Source organism: Coregonus clupeaformis, unplaced genomic scaffold (assembly GCF_020615455.1).
Source record: "Coregonus clupeaformis isolate EN_2021a unplaced genomic scaffold, ASM2061545v1 scaf0278, whole genome shotgun sequence".
Taxonomy (NCBI): Eukaryota; Metazoa; Chordata; class Actinopteri; order Salmoniformes; family Salmonidae; genus Coregonus; species Coregonus clupeaformis.
Genome location: NW_025533733.1, coordinates 330,001 through 344,420, shown reverse-complemented (window position 1 = coordinate 344,420; position 14,420 = coordinate 330,001). Strand labels below are relative to the sequence as shown.

The following is a 14,420-nucleotide window of genomic DNA, read 5'->3' as shown; positions in this document are numbered from 1 at the left end:
CATCCTAAATGGCACCATAGTCCATACATAGTGCACTACTCTGATCAAAAGTAGTGCACTATATAGGGAATAGGGTGGCATTTCAGACACAGCCAACATCATAAAGAGATGTTTCCTGGATGGATAGGACATCCGCCGTACAATCTAATAGAGTTCCTCCCTTTGTAGATGTTTTACAGCTCTGTTCCATTATTGATTATAAACCGATATATTATTGATATTGATAATCATCAGAGACAATGAAAGAGTAAAGCCAGAAGAACCCAACACGGTTGTTCAATCTAGTATGTAGTAGTGTGTAGACCCAAATAGTTAGTGAGGGAGAAACAAGTCTAGATTCCTAGGTGGACGGACTAGCTATGAAAGGCTATGAGCCTATGACAACCCTTACCATCAACCAAATACATCTCCTCTTTCTGTATGCTACTGTTTTATTATTGAATGATAAAACACCAAAGAAACCAATCCAGATGTTCAGTATAGTATGTAGTGTGTAGAACCAGATGGTCAATAATGAGAAAACGTCTCCATACTTAGGTAGACTGAAAGGCCATGACTCCATATCTAGGTAGACAGAATGATATGACTCCATACCTAGGTAGACTGAAGCCTATGACTCCATACCTAGGAAGACTGAAAGGCCATGTCGCCATACCTAGGTAGACTGAATGCTATGACTACATACCTAGATAAACTAAAAGGCTATGACTCCGTACCTAGGTAGACTGAAAGGCCATGTCTTCATACCAAGGTAGGCTGAAAGGCTATGACTCCATATCTAGGTAGACTGAAAGGCTTTGACTCTATACCTAGGTAGACTGAAAGGCTATGTCTCCATACCTAGGTAAACTGAAAGGCTATGTCTCCATACCTAGGTAGACTGAAAGGATATGACTCCATACCTAGGTAGACTGAAAGGCTATGTCTCCATACCTAGGTAAACTGAAAGGCTATGTCTCCATACCTAGGTAGACTGAAAGGCCATGACTCCATACCTAGGTAGACTGAAAGGCTATGTCTCCATACCTAGGTAAACTGAAAGGCTATGTCTCCATACCTAGGTAGACTGAAAGGCTATGACGCCATACCTAGGTAGACTGAAAGGCTATGACTCCATACCTACTAAGACTGAAAGGCCATGTCGCCATACCTAGGTAAACTGAAAGGCTATGTCTCCATACCTAGGTAGACTGAATGCTATGACTACATACCTACTAAGACTGAAAGGCCATGTCGCCATACCTAGGTAAACTGAAAGGCCATGACTACATACCTAGGAAGACTGAAAGGCTATGACATTCCTCACTCTCAACTACCTCACCTCTGTTTCTCCTACAGCGCTTTACTTATTGATCAAAACCAATCAATTAAAGATATGAATAATCATCACAGACCATGAAAGGCTAAAAGGCTACAGAACCCAACACGGTTATTCAATAACAACCAATCAATTATTGCTTATTGGTAATCATCAAAAACGATGAAATCCCTTACCGGAGTCCGTAGAGCACGGTGCCGTCCGGGTGCAGTCGGATCATTCTGTTCTTGACCGTGACGCCGTGGACGAAGGACTTTTTATCGTTGAGGAAGTAGGTGTCGGGAACCCAGAGCGAGTCGGCTACCCTGTTATCCAGCGTCAGGTTGAGGGCTATCTCAGAGTAGGACAGACGCTTGTCCCGCCAGGCCTGCTGGAAGTACATGGTCAGCGTGTAGTCCTGGAAGAGAGGGGGATAAAAAAAGAAGCGTCAGTAAACGAGTGGAGAGAGGGATATGGGAGATAGGTAGCTGAAACTACATGTCAATGTGTATAATATAATAATAATAATATGCCATTTAGCAGACGCTTTTATCCAAAGCGACTTACAGTCATGCGTGCATACATTTTTACGTAATGTGTAGTCCTGGAGGAGGAGAAGGAGAAGAGTTGATAAACCTACTGGACTGTACTGGACTGTACATCTCAAAACACAAAAGTCAGAAATTCATGTAGTTGACTGTCTTTATCAGATGATGAATAACGGATTACATTTCATTCTGAATACATTTCTTTTTTTGTTGTTTCAGAATTTGGGGCGTTAATTTTTTTAAAAAAGAAACTAGTCTTAGGATATACACTACCGGTCAAAAGTTTTAGAACACCTACTCATTCAAGGGTTTTTCTTAATTTTTACTATTTTCTACATTGTAGAATAATAGTGAAGACATCAAAACTATTAAATAACACATATGGAATCATGTAGTAACCAAAAAAGTGTTAAACAAATCAAAATATATTTTATATTTGAGATTTTTCAATTAGCCACCCTTTGCCTTGATGACAGCTTTGCACACTCTTGCCATTCTCTCAACCAGCTTCATGAGGTAGTCACCTGGAATTCATTTCAATTAACAGGTGTGCCTTCTTAAAAGTTCATTTGCGGAATTTCTTTCCTTCTTAATGCGTTTGTGTTAGGCCTACTGCTGCTAGGTAGCTCTCTCTGCTCTCTCCCTCCCCTCTGTCTGTCCTTGATTGCAGGAGTGAAGTCTGGTGTGCGGGAGTCAGGGTTCCAGCTGCAGCTCATTCACCATAATCACCTCAGCCTTTAAGACCCGGTCAAACTTACCACTCATCGTCAGATCATAGTCAAGATGACCATATATTTGGAACCTGACTCCTGCCTCCGCTTCACTCCTGCCACCACCATCCTGCTCTCCAATACCGGACCTCTCTTTTGGACTCATCACGGACACTAGGACATTACGGTACCACACCTGCCCTGATCTGGATCTGTTACCCTCCCTGTAACCTGGACTTGCTCTTCCCATATATTTGGAAACCTGGACTTTGAACATTGTAAATAAACCTGTTAAAACTTCTATGGCTTCGTGTACTTGTCTGCATTTGGGTTCTTATCCAGTTAAATCATAACAGTATGATCTGACCATGATGAACCCAGCAGACAGTAGCTCGGATACCACCCCAGAGTGCACTGAAATTTGGACTGCCATAGCCAATCAGGGCATTTTACTTGGCCAACATGATACCCTGTTTAAGACGATTGCTGAGGACAGTCAGGTGCTGCTTAATCAGGTTCAATTACTCACCAATCAAGTGTCTGCCCTTACTACCCCTTCCAGCCCAGATCAGAGAGCCTTTTGTTCCTGCTCCAGAGCGCTATGACGGGAACATGGGAACCTGTGGCGATTTTTGACTCAATGCTCGTTAGTGTTTGAACAACAGCCCCTCACCTACGCCTCAGAAAGAGCCCGTATTGCCTACCTTATTAACTCTACTAGCGGTTCCGCTCGTGCCTGGGGATCCGCGGTATGGGAGAGTCAGTCGGACATTTGCAACGCTTTACGTTGCCTTCACCACGGAGATGAGAAGGTTTTTGACCACCCCGTACGAGGCAAGGAGGCTGCGAAACGGTTGTTCTCTCTTCGACAGGGGGCTCGTAGTGTGGCGGAGATGGCAGTGGAGTTTCGGACTTTAGCAGCAGTGAGTGGTTGGAATGACGAGGCATTACAAGGAGTGTTCATCAATGCTTTGTCTGAGACTTTAAAAGATGAATTGGTGTCATATGATGAATCGGCTACGCTGGATAATCTTATTTCACTCACTATCAGGTTGATAATCGGATTCGGGAGCGCCGCCGGGAGAGGAGTGTTAGTTCCAAGCAACCTGTCTGTCATCAACAAACTCCTCCCTGCATCTTCCCTACGGAGAAAGCCGTGTCTTCCCCGAGTCGATCACGAGGAGCACTGAACCCGAAGCCATGGAGGTGGGTCGTGCACGGTTGTCCTCAGAGGAGCGTTCACGTCGTATTCAGGCTCGGGTCTGCCTGTATTGTGGAGAAGCTGGTCATTTCGTTCCTTCCTGCCCAGTTCGTCCGGGGAAAAGGCCGGCTCATCATTAATGGGAGAAGTTTTGGTGAGCCGAGCAGCTGATTCTTCCTCTTCTCCCCCGCATTCTGCTCCAGGCATCCCTCCAGTGGCAGTCCCAGAATTTCTCTGTTAGTGCGCTGATTGACTCTGGTGCCCCGAAAGCTTTTTTGATAGAGAGGTGGGCTCAACAAATGGATTTGGAGACTGTTCCTATGGACTGTCCGCTGCAGGCTAAGGGTCTGAATGGACAATTGTTGACCCGTATTACCCATCAAACTGTTCCTGTTTGTCTTAGAGTGTCGGGAAATCATCAGGAGAACATTCAATTCCATATTATCGACTGCCCACAGACACCCTGGTCCTTGGTATCCCCTGGCTCATAAGACACAATCACACATTGATTGGGTGACAGGTAACATTGTTTCATGGAGCACATTTTGTCATGTGAATTGTTTGTGTTCTTCAGACTCCTGCCAGTACTGTGCCTCAACCTCCACTGGAGTCCATGGATCTCTCTGCTGTCCCTGACGCGTATCATGACCTGGCATCCGTTTTCTGCAAACACAGAGCTACTTCTCTTCCTCCTCACCGGCCTTACGACTGCGCCATTGACCTCCAGCCAGGAGCCCCGCTCCCCAGCAGTCGCCTGTACAATCTCTCCCGGCCGGAGACAGAGGCTATGGAGAACTACATTCGGGACTCCTTGGCGGCAGGTATTATGCGTCCTTCCTCGTCACCTGTAGGAGCGGGATTCTTTTTGTTGCTAAGAAGGATAAGACCCTCAGACCCTGTATTGATTACCGTGGTCTTAACAACATCACCATTAAGAACAAGTATTCTCTGCCTTTGATTAATTCTGCTTTTCCCCTCCTTCATGGTGCTACCATCTTTACGAAACTGGATCTACGAAATGCGTATCACCTGGTGCGCATTCGTAAGGGTGATGAATGGAAGACTGCCTTCAACACACCCTTGGGACATTTTGAGTATCTGGTTATGCCTTTTGGGTTGTCCAATGCCCCTGCTGTTTTTCAGGCACTAGTCAATGATGTCCTTCGGGACATGTTGAATCGGTTTGTTTTTGTCTATCTGGATGATATCTTGATTTTCTCAGAGTCCTCCCAGGAACATGAACTACATGTGCGCCAGGTGTTGCAAAGGTTGTTGGAGAACAAACTGTTTGTGAAGATGGAGAAATGTGAATTTCATGTGTCTGAGACCTCTTTTTTGGGTTACATCATAGCTCAGGGGAGTTGCGGATGGACCCAGCTAAGATCTCTGCTGTCACGGACTGGCCAGCTCCCTCTACCCGCAAAACAACTTCAACGATTCCTGGGGTTTGCGAACTTCTATAGGAGGTTCATCAAGGACTACAGCCGCATTGCGGCGCCACTCACCGCTCTCACCTCCATCTCACGACCGTTCGCTTGGAATGAAGGGGGCCGAATCAGCGTTCGAAGAACTGAAACATCGCTTCGCGGCTCCCATTCTGATGCAGCCGGACCCCGACCGCCAGTTTGTCGTGGAGGTGGATGCATCCGACACTGGGGTAGGTGCAGTGTTGTCACAACGTTCTCCTGAAGATAACAAACTGCATCCCTGTGCTTTTCTCTCAAGGAAACTTTCTCAGGCAGAGAGGAATTATGATGTTGGCAAATCGTGAACTGCTCGCCGTTAAGCTGGCTCTCGAGGAGTGGCGACATTGGTTGGAGGGGGCGGAACAACCCTTCATCGTTTGGACGGATCATAAGAATCTGGCTTACCTCCAGTCAGCGAAGCAGCTCAACCCCCGTCAAGCCAGGTGGGCACTATTTTTTTGGGAGATTCAATTTTTCTCTGTCTTACCGTCCTGGGTCACGCAACGTCAAGCCTGACGCCTGTCTCGTGTTCATTCGGCTGTTGATACTGGTAGTAACCCTGAACCCATTTTGCCTCCCTACCTGCAGTATTGCAGTCATCACATGTGACATCGAGGGATTGTTAGACAGGCTCAACATCATCAAGCTGACCCTGGGAGGGGTCCTCCTAACCGGATGTTTGTCCCTGAGTCTGCTCGCTCCCAGGTACTTCAGTGGGCTCACTCGTCTCCCCTTACCTGTCACCCTGGAGTTTCGCGGACCCTTGACTTTGTGCGACGTAAGTTCTGGTGGGCCACGATGGGAGGCGGACACTCGAGCCTTCATTGCTGCTTGTACGGTATGTGCACGAAGTAAGAACTCCACCCAGGCCAGCGCTGGTCATCTACGACCTCTACCTATACCCAGCCGGCCCTGGTCGCATATCGCTATGGATTTTGTCACTGGACTTCCCCCTCGTCTGGTAAGACTGTCATTCTTACGGTGATTGATCGTTTTTCTAAGTTCGCTCATTTTTTGGCCCTACCTAAACTGCCTACTGCCAGAGAGACGGCTGATATTTTGGTTGAACATGTGTTCCGCTCTCATGGTCTACCCACGGATATTGTCTCTGACAGGGGTCCCCCAGTTTGTCTCCCAGGTGTGGAAAGCTTTCTGTAAAGCTTTGGGCATTACATCCAGCCTGTCCTCTGGATATCACCCCCAGACCAACGGGCAAGCCGAGAGAGCGAACCAGGAGATGGAGACCGCTCTTCGCTGTGTCACTGGGTCTAACCCTGGGTCATGGAGCTCCATGCTCCCCTGGGTGGAATATGCTCATAACACCTTGACTAACGCTTCCTCTGGTTTGTCTCCTTTTCTGTGTGCTCTGGGTTATCAACCTCCCCTGTTCCCTTCCCAAGAGAGGGAACTGGCGGTACCCTCGGTGCAGTCCCACATGCGCCGCTGCTTCAAGGTCTGGAGGAAGGCCAGGGTAGCTCTGTCCCGAGCTTCGGCGTACATGCAGAGGCAAGCCAACCGTCACCGGTCCCAGGCTCCCGGTTACTCTCCTGGTCAAGAGGTATGGCTGAAGTCACGGGACCTTCCATTGAAGGTGGAGTCTAAGAAGATGGCGCCTCGTTTTATAGGACCGTTCAAGATACTGTCTATTGTTAACCCCTGCGCGGTTAAGCTACAGCTTCCTGCCTCCCCTACGGGTTCATTCCACCTTTCATGTTTCCCAGATTAAGCCTGTGTCGGTTAGCCCTCTGTGCCCGCCCTCTCGTCCCCCTCCTCCGCCCAGGATCGTGGGTGGGGGTCCGGTCTACACTGTCCGGCGACTTCTGGATGTTCGCCGCGAGGTCGTGGTTTCCAGTACCTGGTGGATTGGGAGGGTTATGGTCCCGAGGAACGTTCCTGGGTGCCCAGGAGCTTCATTGTGGATCCTGCTCTGGTCCGAGAGTTTCATAGGTTACATCCCGATAAACCCCGTCGAGCCGCCAGGTGGCGTCCGTAGAGGGGGTACTGTTAGGCCTACTGCTGCTAGGTAGCTCTCTCTGCTCTCTCCTCCCCTCTGTCTGTCCTTGATTGCAGGAGTGAAGTCTGGTGTGCGGGAGTCAGGGTTCCAGCTGCAGCTCATTCACCATAATCACCTCAGCCTTTAAGACCCGGTCAAACTTACCACTCATCGTCAGATCATAGTCAAGACGACCATATATTTGGAACCTGACTCCTGCCTCCGCTTCACTCCTGCCACCACCATCCTGCTCTCCAATACCGGACCTCTCTTTTGGACTCATCACGGACACTAGGACATTACGGTACCACACCTGCCCTGATCTGGATCTGTTACCCTCCCTGTAACCTGGACTTGCTCTTCCCATATATTTGGAAACCTGGACTTTGAACATTGTAAATAAACCTGTTAAAACTTCTATGGCTTCGTGTACTTGTCTGCATTTGGGTTCTTATCCAGTTAAATCATAACAGTTTGAGCCAATCAGTTGTGTTGAGACAAGGTAGGGGGGTATACAGAAGATAGCCCTATTTGGTAAAAGACAAGTCCATATTATGGCAAGAACAGCTCAAATAAGCAAAGAGAGACGACAGTCCATCATTACTTTAAGACATGAAGGTCAGTCAATACGGATAATTTCAAGAACTGAACGTTTCTTCAAGTGATGAAACTGGCTCTCATGAGGACCGCCACAGGAATGGAAGACCCAGAGTTACCTCTTCTGCAGAGGATAAGCTCATTAGCGTTAACAGCCTCAGAAATGGCAGCCCAAATAAATGCTTCACGGAGTTCAAGTAACAGACACATCTCAACATCAACTGTTCAGAGGAGACTGTGTGAATCAGGCCTTCATGGTCGAATTGCTGCAAAGAAACCACTACTAAAGGACACCAATAAGAAGAAGATACTTTCTTGGGCCAAGAAACACGAGCAATGGACATTAGACCGGTGGAGTCCAAATTGGAGATTTTTTGTTCCAACTGCCGTGTCTTTGTGAGACGCGATGTGGGTGAATGGATGATCTCTGCATGTGTATTTCCCACCGTGAAGCATGGAGGAGGAGGTGTTATGGTGTGGGGGTGCTTTGCTGACACTGTGATTTATTTAGAATTCAAGGCACACTTAACCAGCATGGCTACCACAGCCTTCTGCAGTGATACGCCATCCCATCTGGTTTGGGCTTAGTGGGACTATCATTTGTTTTTCAACAGGACAATGACCCAACACACCTCCAGGCTGTGTAAGGGCTATTTCACCAAGAAGGAGAGGGATGGAGTGCTGCATCAGATGACCTGTCCTCCACAATCCCCCGACCTTCCAGGTGAAGTTGGTTGAGAGAATGCCAAGAGCGTGCAAAGCTGTCATCAAGGCAAAGGGTGGCTATTTGAAGAATCTCAAATGTTAAATATATAGTAAAATGAAAGAAAAACCCTTGAATGAGTAGGTGTTCTAAAACTTTTGACCGGTAGGTTATGTGTAGTGCTATACTAGATGACATCATACAGGCTACTGTGTGTGAATGTGTCTTTTTGAGGGGTATAATGTGTTTGATATGCAAACAATTTAGGACTATGTCAACTAATGCAGGGTTTCCCATTCTCGGTCCTGGGGACCCACCTGGGTGCACATTTTGTTTTTTGCCTTAGCACTAAACAGCGATTAAAATAATCAAAGCTTGATGATGAGTTGGTTATTTGAATCAGCTGTGTAGTGCTAGGGAAAAAGCAAAAACGTGCACCCAGGTAGGGCCCCAGGACCGAGTTTGGGAAACCAGGGACTAATGAATACCAAAATATTGTGTTTTAGTGGTATTTTCCTTTAACATACAAAAAAAAAATATATATATATATTGTGACGTCACGAGAGGCTACACAGCTTTCAGCGGGATTGCTCAAGTAGTGCAAGGAGACCAGGTTCAACCAAAACAAGGATTTTATTAAAGGTCTTGGGAAACTAACGAAAGTATAACACAATACTGTTCTCTGGTGGCTCTTTAAGGGTTAACAGTTCAGGGATGTCTCTTCCACATCCAAAATCATAACTCTCCCTCGCTCAAATAACTTTTCCCCAGTCTTACTGTCTTCCACGTTGCAGCTAGTGGCCAACCCAGCAAAACGTCCTTCCAAATGTCCCACACGTATTTCCACCGGTGCATATATCCAAAGGTGAGTATTTCCCCAAAGGTAAGTATCTCCAAATCCTTATATTCCTCCTGGAAGTGGACGTGCAGCACTCTTGTCCTCCAGAGAGCCCAGCTTGGAGACCGTGTCTCTTCCCTTCAACAAACCTTCAGCTCATCAGCTCCTGATTGGTTTCAGCTGCGTGGGAAGATTGGCCATAGAGGGTTGGAGTTCCCGACCATACCAGCAGATGGAGCCATAGCTGTCTGGGTTTGCAGCCATCTCAGGGGGATGTAACGTCCCTCCAGGACACAGCCTCTCGTGACATCACACATCCCCCTCCTCGGGACCGACGTCCTCGCTCGGGGTAAAGGCAGCGAAGAAGGCATCACGCCGGGAGAGGGCGTCCGCATTGCCGTGGTGCTTGCCAGCCTGCTCTCTCTTCAACTCCTCCAACTCTAGGACCAGGGACTCAGCCTCCTGTTGTCTCTCCTTGAGTTTCTTACTGAACGCATCAGCCTTGGTTTTAGCAGAGTTTAGCTTCTGTTGAGCAGCTTTCAGTTCCTTCTCTCTCTCTGCCTCCGCATTCTTCATCTTGTTCTCCAACACCTTGTACTTCTCCTCTGCCTTCTTCTGGACCTCCTTACTACTGCGCAGGGTCTCCTCACACTCCTCGATGGTCCTGCGCAGCCTCTCCAGCTCCTCCTGTTGCTTAGGAAGGAGCTCTGTTGGAGTTTAGCCTGGAGGATATCTAACTCTTCTGTCTTCATGTCTAACTGTTGCTTTAACAAACGATACCTCTCAGCGGTCCCCTTCCAGACCAGACAGTTCTTTGTCCAGATTCTGTAGCTCCGTCTTTGTGTCGGTCTGGGCACCTGCCATCCCTATCAGAGCCCGGGCGGGAGTGAGTAATTCGGAGGATTGCACCGGAGCCTTCCCAGCATGAGTCTTGCCTCTCCGTTTCCGAGGTACTCGGGTTATCCTCTCCTGAGACTCTCTCCAGAGTGGGTAAAAGGCTGGGCAGTCTCGTCCAATTAGGACAGGGACGGGGAGGGAATCAACCACCCCCGCCGTCGTGTGTATGGTTCCCCGGGTGCTGGTCATTGTAAGTTCAGTAATGGGGTATTCTCTGGTGTCCCCATGGACACAGGAAACTGGGAGGACTTTCCCCGGGGTCAGACACGTTGGGCCCACCAAATCCCTTACGCACCAGGGTGGCCCGGCTACCAGAATCCAGTAAGGCCTCCACATCATGGTGATTCACAGTTACCGGGCAGGTGGGGGGTCGATCTGGGCCGCCATCTGCGACTCCCAAGAGCGAGGCAAACGGTGTGTGGGTGCTGAGCTGGAGGACTCCGCAGTGGGCATAGGTTCATCGGCTGGTTTCCCACACTGCCAGGAGATATGTCCCATCTCCCCACACCGAGTAACACTGTCGAAGCCTCCCTCCCTGGTGTACTCTTCTTGGACCCGCCTGGTTTCTGGCTCCCCCTGGAGCCGGGATAAGTCCTGACGTGGCTGGGTTCGAGACCTTGGGGTCCTTTGGACGGGTTCTTCCCATTTGGGGTGGGGCCGCACTCCTGGGGTCTTTTCGGGAAGCATTCAGCATCTCCGCTGTGGCCTGGTACTTTTCCACAGCTTCCACGGTCAGATCAGCCGTGGTCAAGGCCTGTTGACTGATGAACCGTTTTGCCTCATAAGGCAGGGGCGCGTAGGTAACGATCCACCACAACGGCCTCCACCACCGCCGCTGCTGTATTCCTCTGCGGATCCAGCCATTTCCTTGCGATTCGGACAAGTTCATGCATCTGCGCCCGAGGAGGTTGGTCTGGTTGGAAGGTCCAGCTGTGAAAGCGCTGGGCCATACCAAACTTTGTGAGTCCATATCTGCTGAGGATCTCAGACTTCAGGGCATCATAGTCAGTAACCTGGTCAGGGCCCAGGTCCCGGACAGCATTCAGCGCTTCCCCGGTTAGAAAGGGGGCTAACAGACCAACCCACTGTTGCTTGGGCCAGGCTTCCCTAGTGGCCGTGGCCTCAAATGCATGCAGGTATGCCTCAATGTCATCGGTAGCTCCCATCTTAGATATAAAGTCACTTGCCTTTATTGGGCGGGTATTTTGGACCACCCTCTGTCTCTGCAACTGCAATTCCTCTGCCTTCAGAAGGTTGGCTTTCTTTTGCTCCTCCAAGAGAGCCACGTTTGCTTGCATCTGGGCTTGCTGGCCAGCAACAAGGGCTTTCAATATGTCCTCCATTTCAGTCGGCGGGGAGCCTACGGCCAACTTGGAAAACTGGGTGATCAAACCTTCGGTATCCTCCTCTGACATGCACTATTAACGCTTGAGCGTGCCGGTATTCTCCACCATCTGTGACGTCACGAGAGGCTACACAGCTTTCAGCGGGATTGCTCAAGTAGTGCAAGGAGACCAGGTTCAACCAAAACAAGGATTTTATTAAAGGTCTTGGGAAACTAACGAAAGTATAACACAATACTGTTCTCTGGTGGCTCTTTAAGGGTTAACAGTTCAGGGATGTCTCTTCCACATCCAAAATCATAACTCTCCCTCGCTCAAATAACTTTTCCCCAGTCTTACTGTCTTCCACGTTGCAGCTAGTGGCCAACCCAGCAAAACGTCCTTCCAAATGTCCCACACGTATTTCCACCGGTGCATATATCCAAAGGTGAGTATTTCCCCAAAGGTAAGTATCTCCAAATCCTTATATTCCTCCTGGAAGTGGACGTGCAGCACTCTTGTCCTCCAGAGAGCCCAGCTTGGAGACCGTGTCTCTTCCCTTCAACAAACCTTCAGCTCATCAGCTCCTGATTGGTTTCAGCTGCGTGGGAAGATTGGCCATAGAGGGTTGGAGTTCCCGACCATACCAGCAGATGGAGCCATAGCTGTCTGGGTTTGCAGCCATCTCAGGGGGATGTAACGTCCCTCCAGGACACAGCCTCTCGTGACATCACAATATATATATATATATATATAGTTGTCTATCAACAATGACAAGCCACCGAGGTCTGACAACTTGGATGGAAAATTACTGAGGATAATAGCGGACTATATTTCCACTCCTATTTGCCATATTTTCAATTTAAGCCTACTAGAACGTGTGTGCCCCCAGGCTTGGAGGGAAGCACAAGTCATTCTGCTACCTAAGAATAGTAAAGCCCCCTTTACTGGCTCAAATAGCCGACCAATCAGCCTGTTACCAACCCTTAGTAAACTATTGGAAAAACTGGTGTTTGACCAGGTACAATGCTATTTTACAGTAAACAAATTGACAACAGACTTTCAGCACGCTTATAAGGAAGGACATTCAACAAGCACAGCACTTACACAAATGACTGATGATTGGCTGAGAGAAATTTATGATAAAAAGATTGTGGGGGCTGTTTTGTTAGACTTCGGTGCGGCTTTTGACATTATTGATCGTAGTCTGCTGCTGGAAAAACTTGTGTTTTGGCTTTACACCCCCTGCTATAATGTGGATAAAGTGTTACCTGTCTAACAGAACACAGAGGGTGTTCTTTAATGGAAGCCTCTCCAACATAATCCAGGTAGAATCAGGAATTCCCCAGGGCAGCTGTCTAGGCCCCTTACTTTTTCAATCTTTACTAACAACATGACGCTGGCTTTGAGTAAAACCAGTGTGTCTATATATGCGGATGACTCAACACTATACACGTAAGCTACTACAGCAACTGAAATTACTGCAACACTTAACAAAGAGCTGCAGTTAGTTTCAGAATGGGTGGCAAGGAATAAGTTAGTCCTAAATATTTCAAAAACTAAAAGCATTGTATTTGGGACAAATCATTCGCTAAACCCTAAACCTCAACTAAATATTGTAATTAATCATGTGGAAATTGAGCAAGTTGATGTGACTAAACTATGGCAGCAGCTAATTGGGATCCATAATAAATACAAATACAGTCTAGCTGAACAGCAGGTGGTTGAGTGGTATTTTCCTTTAACCTACAGTCTCGCTGAACATCAGAAGGTCATCTACATGGTGTAGTTGGTGTAGAAGAGTCTGAAAGGGCATTGAACTCCACTGGCCTATAACTGACTTCTACTGACCTATAACTGACCTCTACTGACCTCTACTGACCTATAACTGACCTCTACTGACCTATAACTGACCTCTACTGACCTATAACTGACCTCTACTGACCTATAACGGACCTCTCATGGGGGCAGTAGCGGTCATGCTGGCTGGGGTTAGGGGGTTAATACTCAGCCAACCCTTCTCTCCTCCTGACTGACTTTCCTGCGTCTCAAATGGCACCCTAGTCCCTATATAGTTGCACTTCGTTTGACCAAAGCCTAAATGCAGCCTATTCCCTATGGGCCCTTGACAAAAGTAGTGCACTACATAGGGAATAGGGTGCCCTTTCAGACGCAGGCACTGACAGGGGAAACAACCTGAGGGTTAACTCCTCAGCTATCTCAGCTGGCTGGCCTATGATGAAAATATACTGCTTCCACTCGGCTGGAGCCACTCCATGGTTTATGAGGACAATACCTCCCTCCCTTTAGTCCATCCATCCATCCTTCACTCTATCCATCACTCCCTCACACTTCCCTACCCTTTACATAACCAATAGAGTACTCCAGCTGGGTCTCTCTCTCTCTCTCTCTCTCTCTCTCTCTCTCTCTCTCTCTCTCTCTCTCTCTCTCTCTCTCTCTCTCTCTCCTATTAGTACATTACTGTACCTACTGTCAATGCCTCTCTCAACACCCACCCACAGCTCTATGCTCTACTGTCCACAGCTCTATGTTCTACTATCCACAGCTCTATGTTCTACTGTCCACGGCTCGATGTTCTACTGTCCACAGCTCTATCCTCTACTGTCCACAGCTCTATGTTCTACTGTCCACGGCTCTATGTTCTACTGTCCACAGCTCTATGTTCTACTGTCCACAGCTCTATGTTCTACTGTCCACAGCTCTATGTTCTACTGTCCACAGCTCTATCCTCTACTGTCCACAGCTCTATCCTCTACTGTCCACAGCTCTATGTTCTACTGTCCACAGCTCTATGTTCTACTGTCCACAGCTCTATGTTCTACTGTCC

At 48.1% G+C, this 14,420-nt stretch overlaps 1 protein-coding gene across 2 annotated transcripts in view; it reads right to left on the bottom strand.

Annotated features, from left to right (window-relative positions):
• LOC121530948 (gamma-aminobutyric acid receptor subunit beta-2-like) overlaps window positions 1-14,420 on the bottom strand; it is a 71,075-nt gene that overhangs the window by 33,466 nt on the left and 23,189 nt on the right. For both annotated transcript variants that reach the window (XM_041836359.2, XM_041836350.2), the window contains exon 4: window positions 1,495-1,715. In XM_041836359.2, coding sequence (XP_041692293.1) covers window positions 1,495-1,715 — 221 coding nt within the window. The remainder of the gene's footprint in view (window positions 1-1,494; window positions 1,716-14,420) is intronic.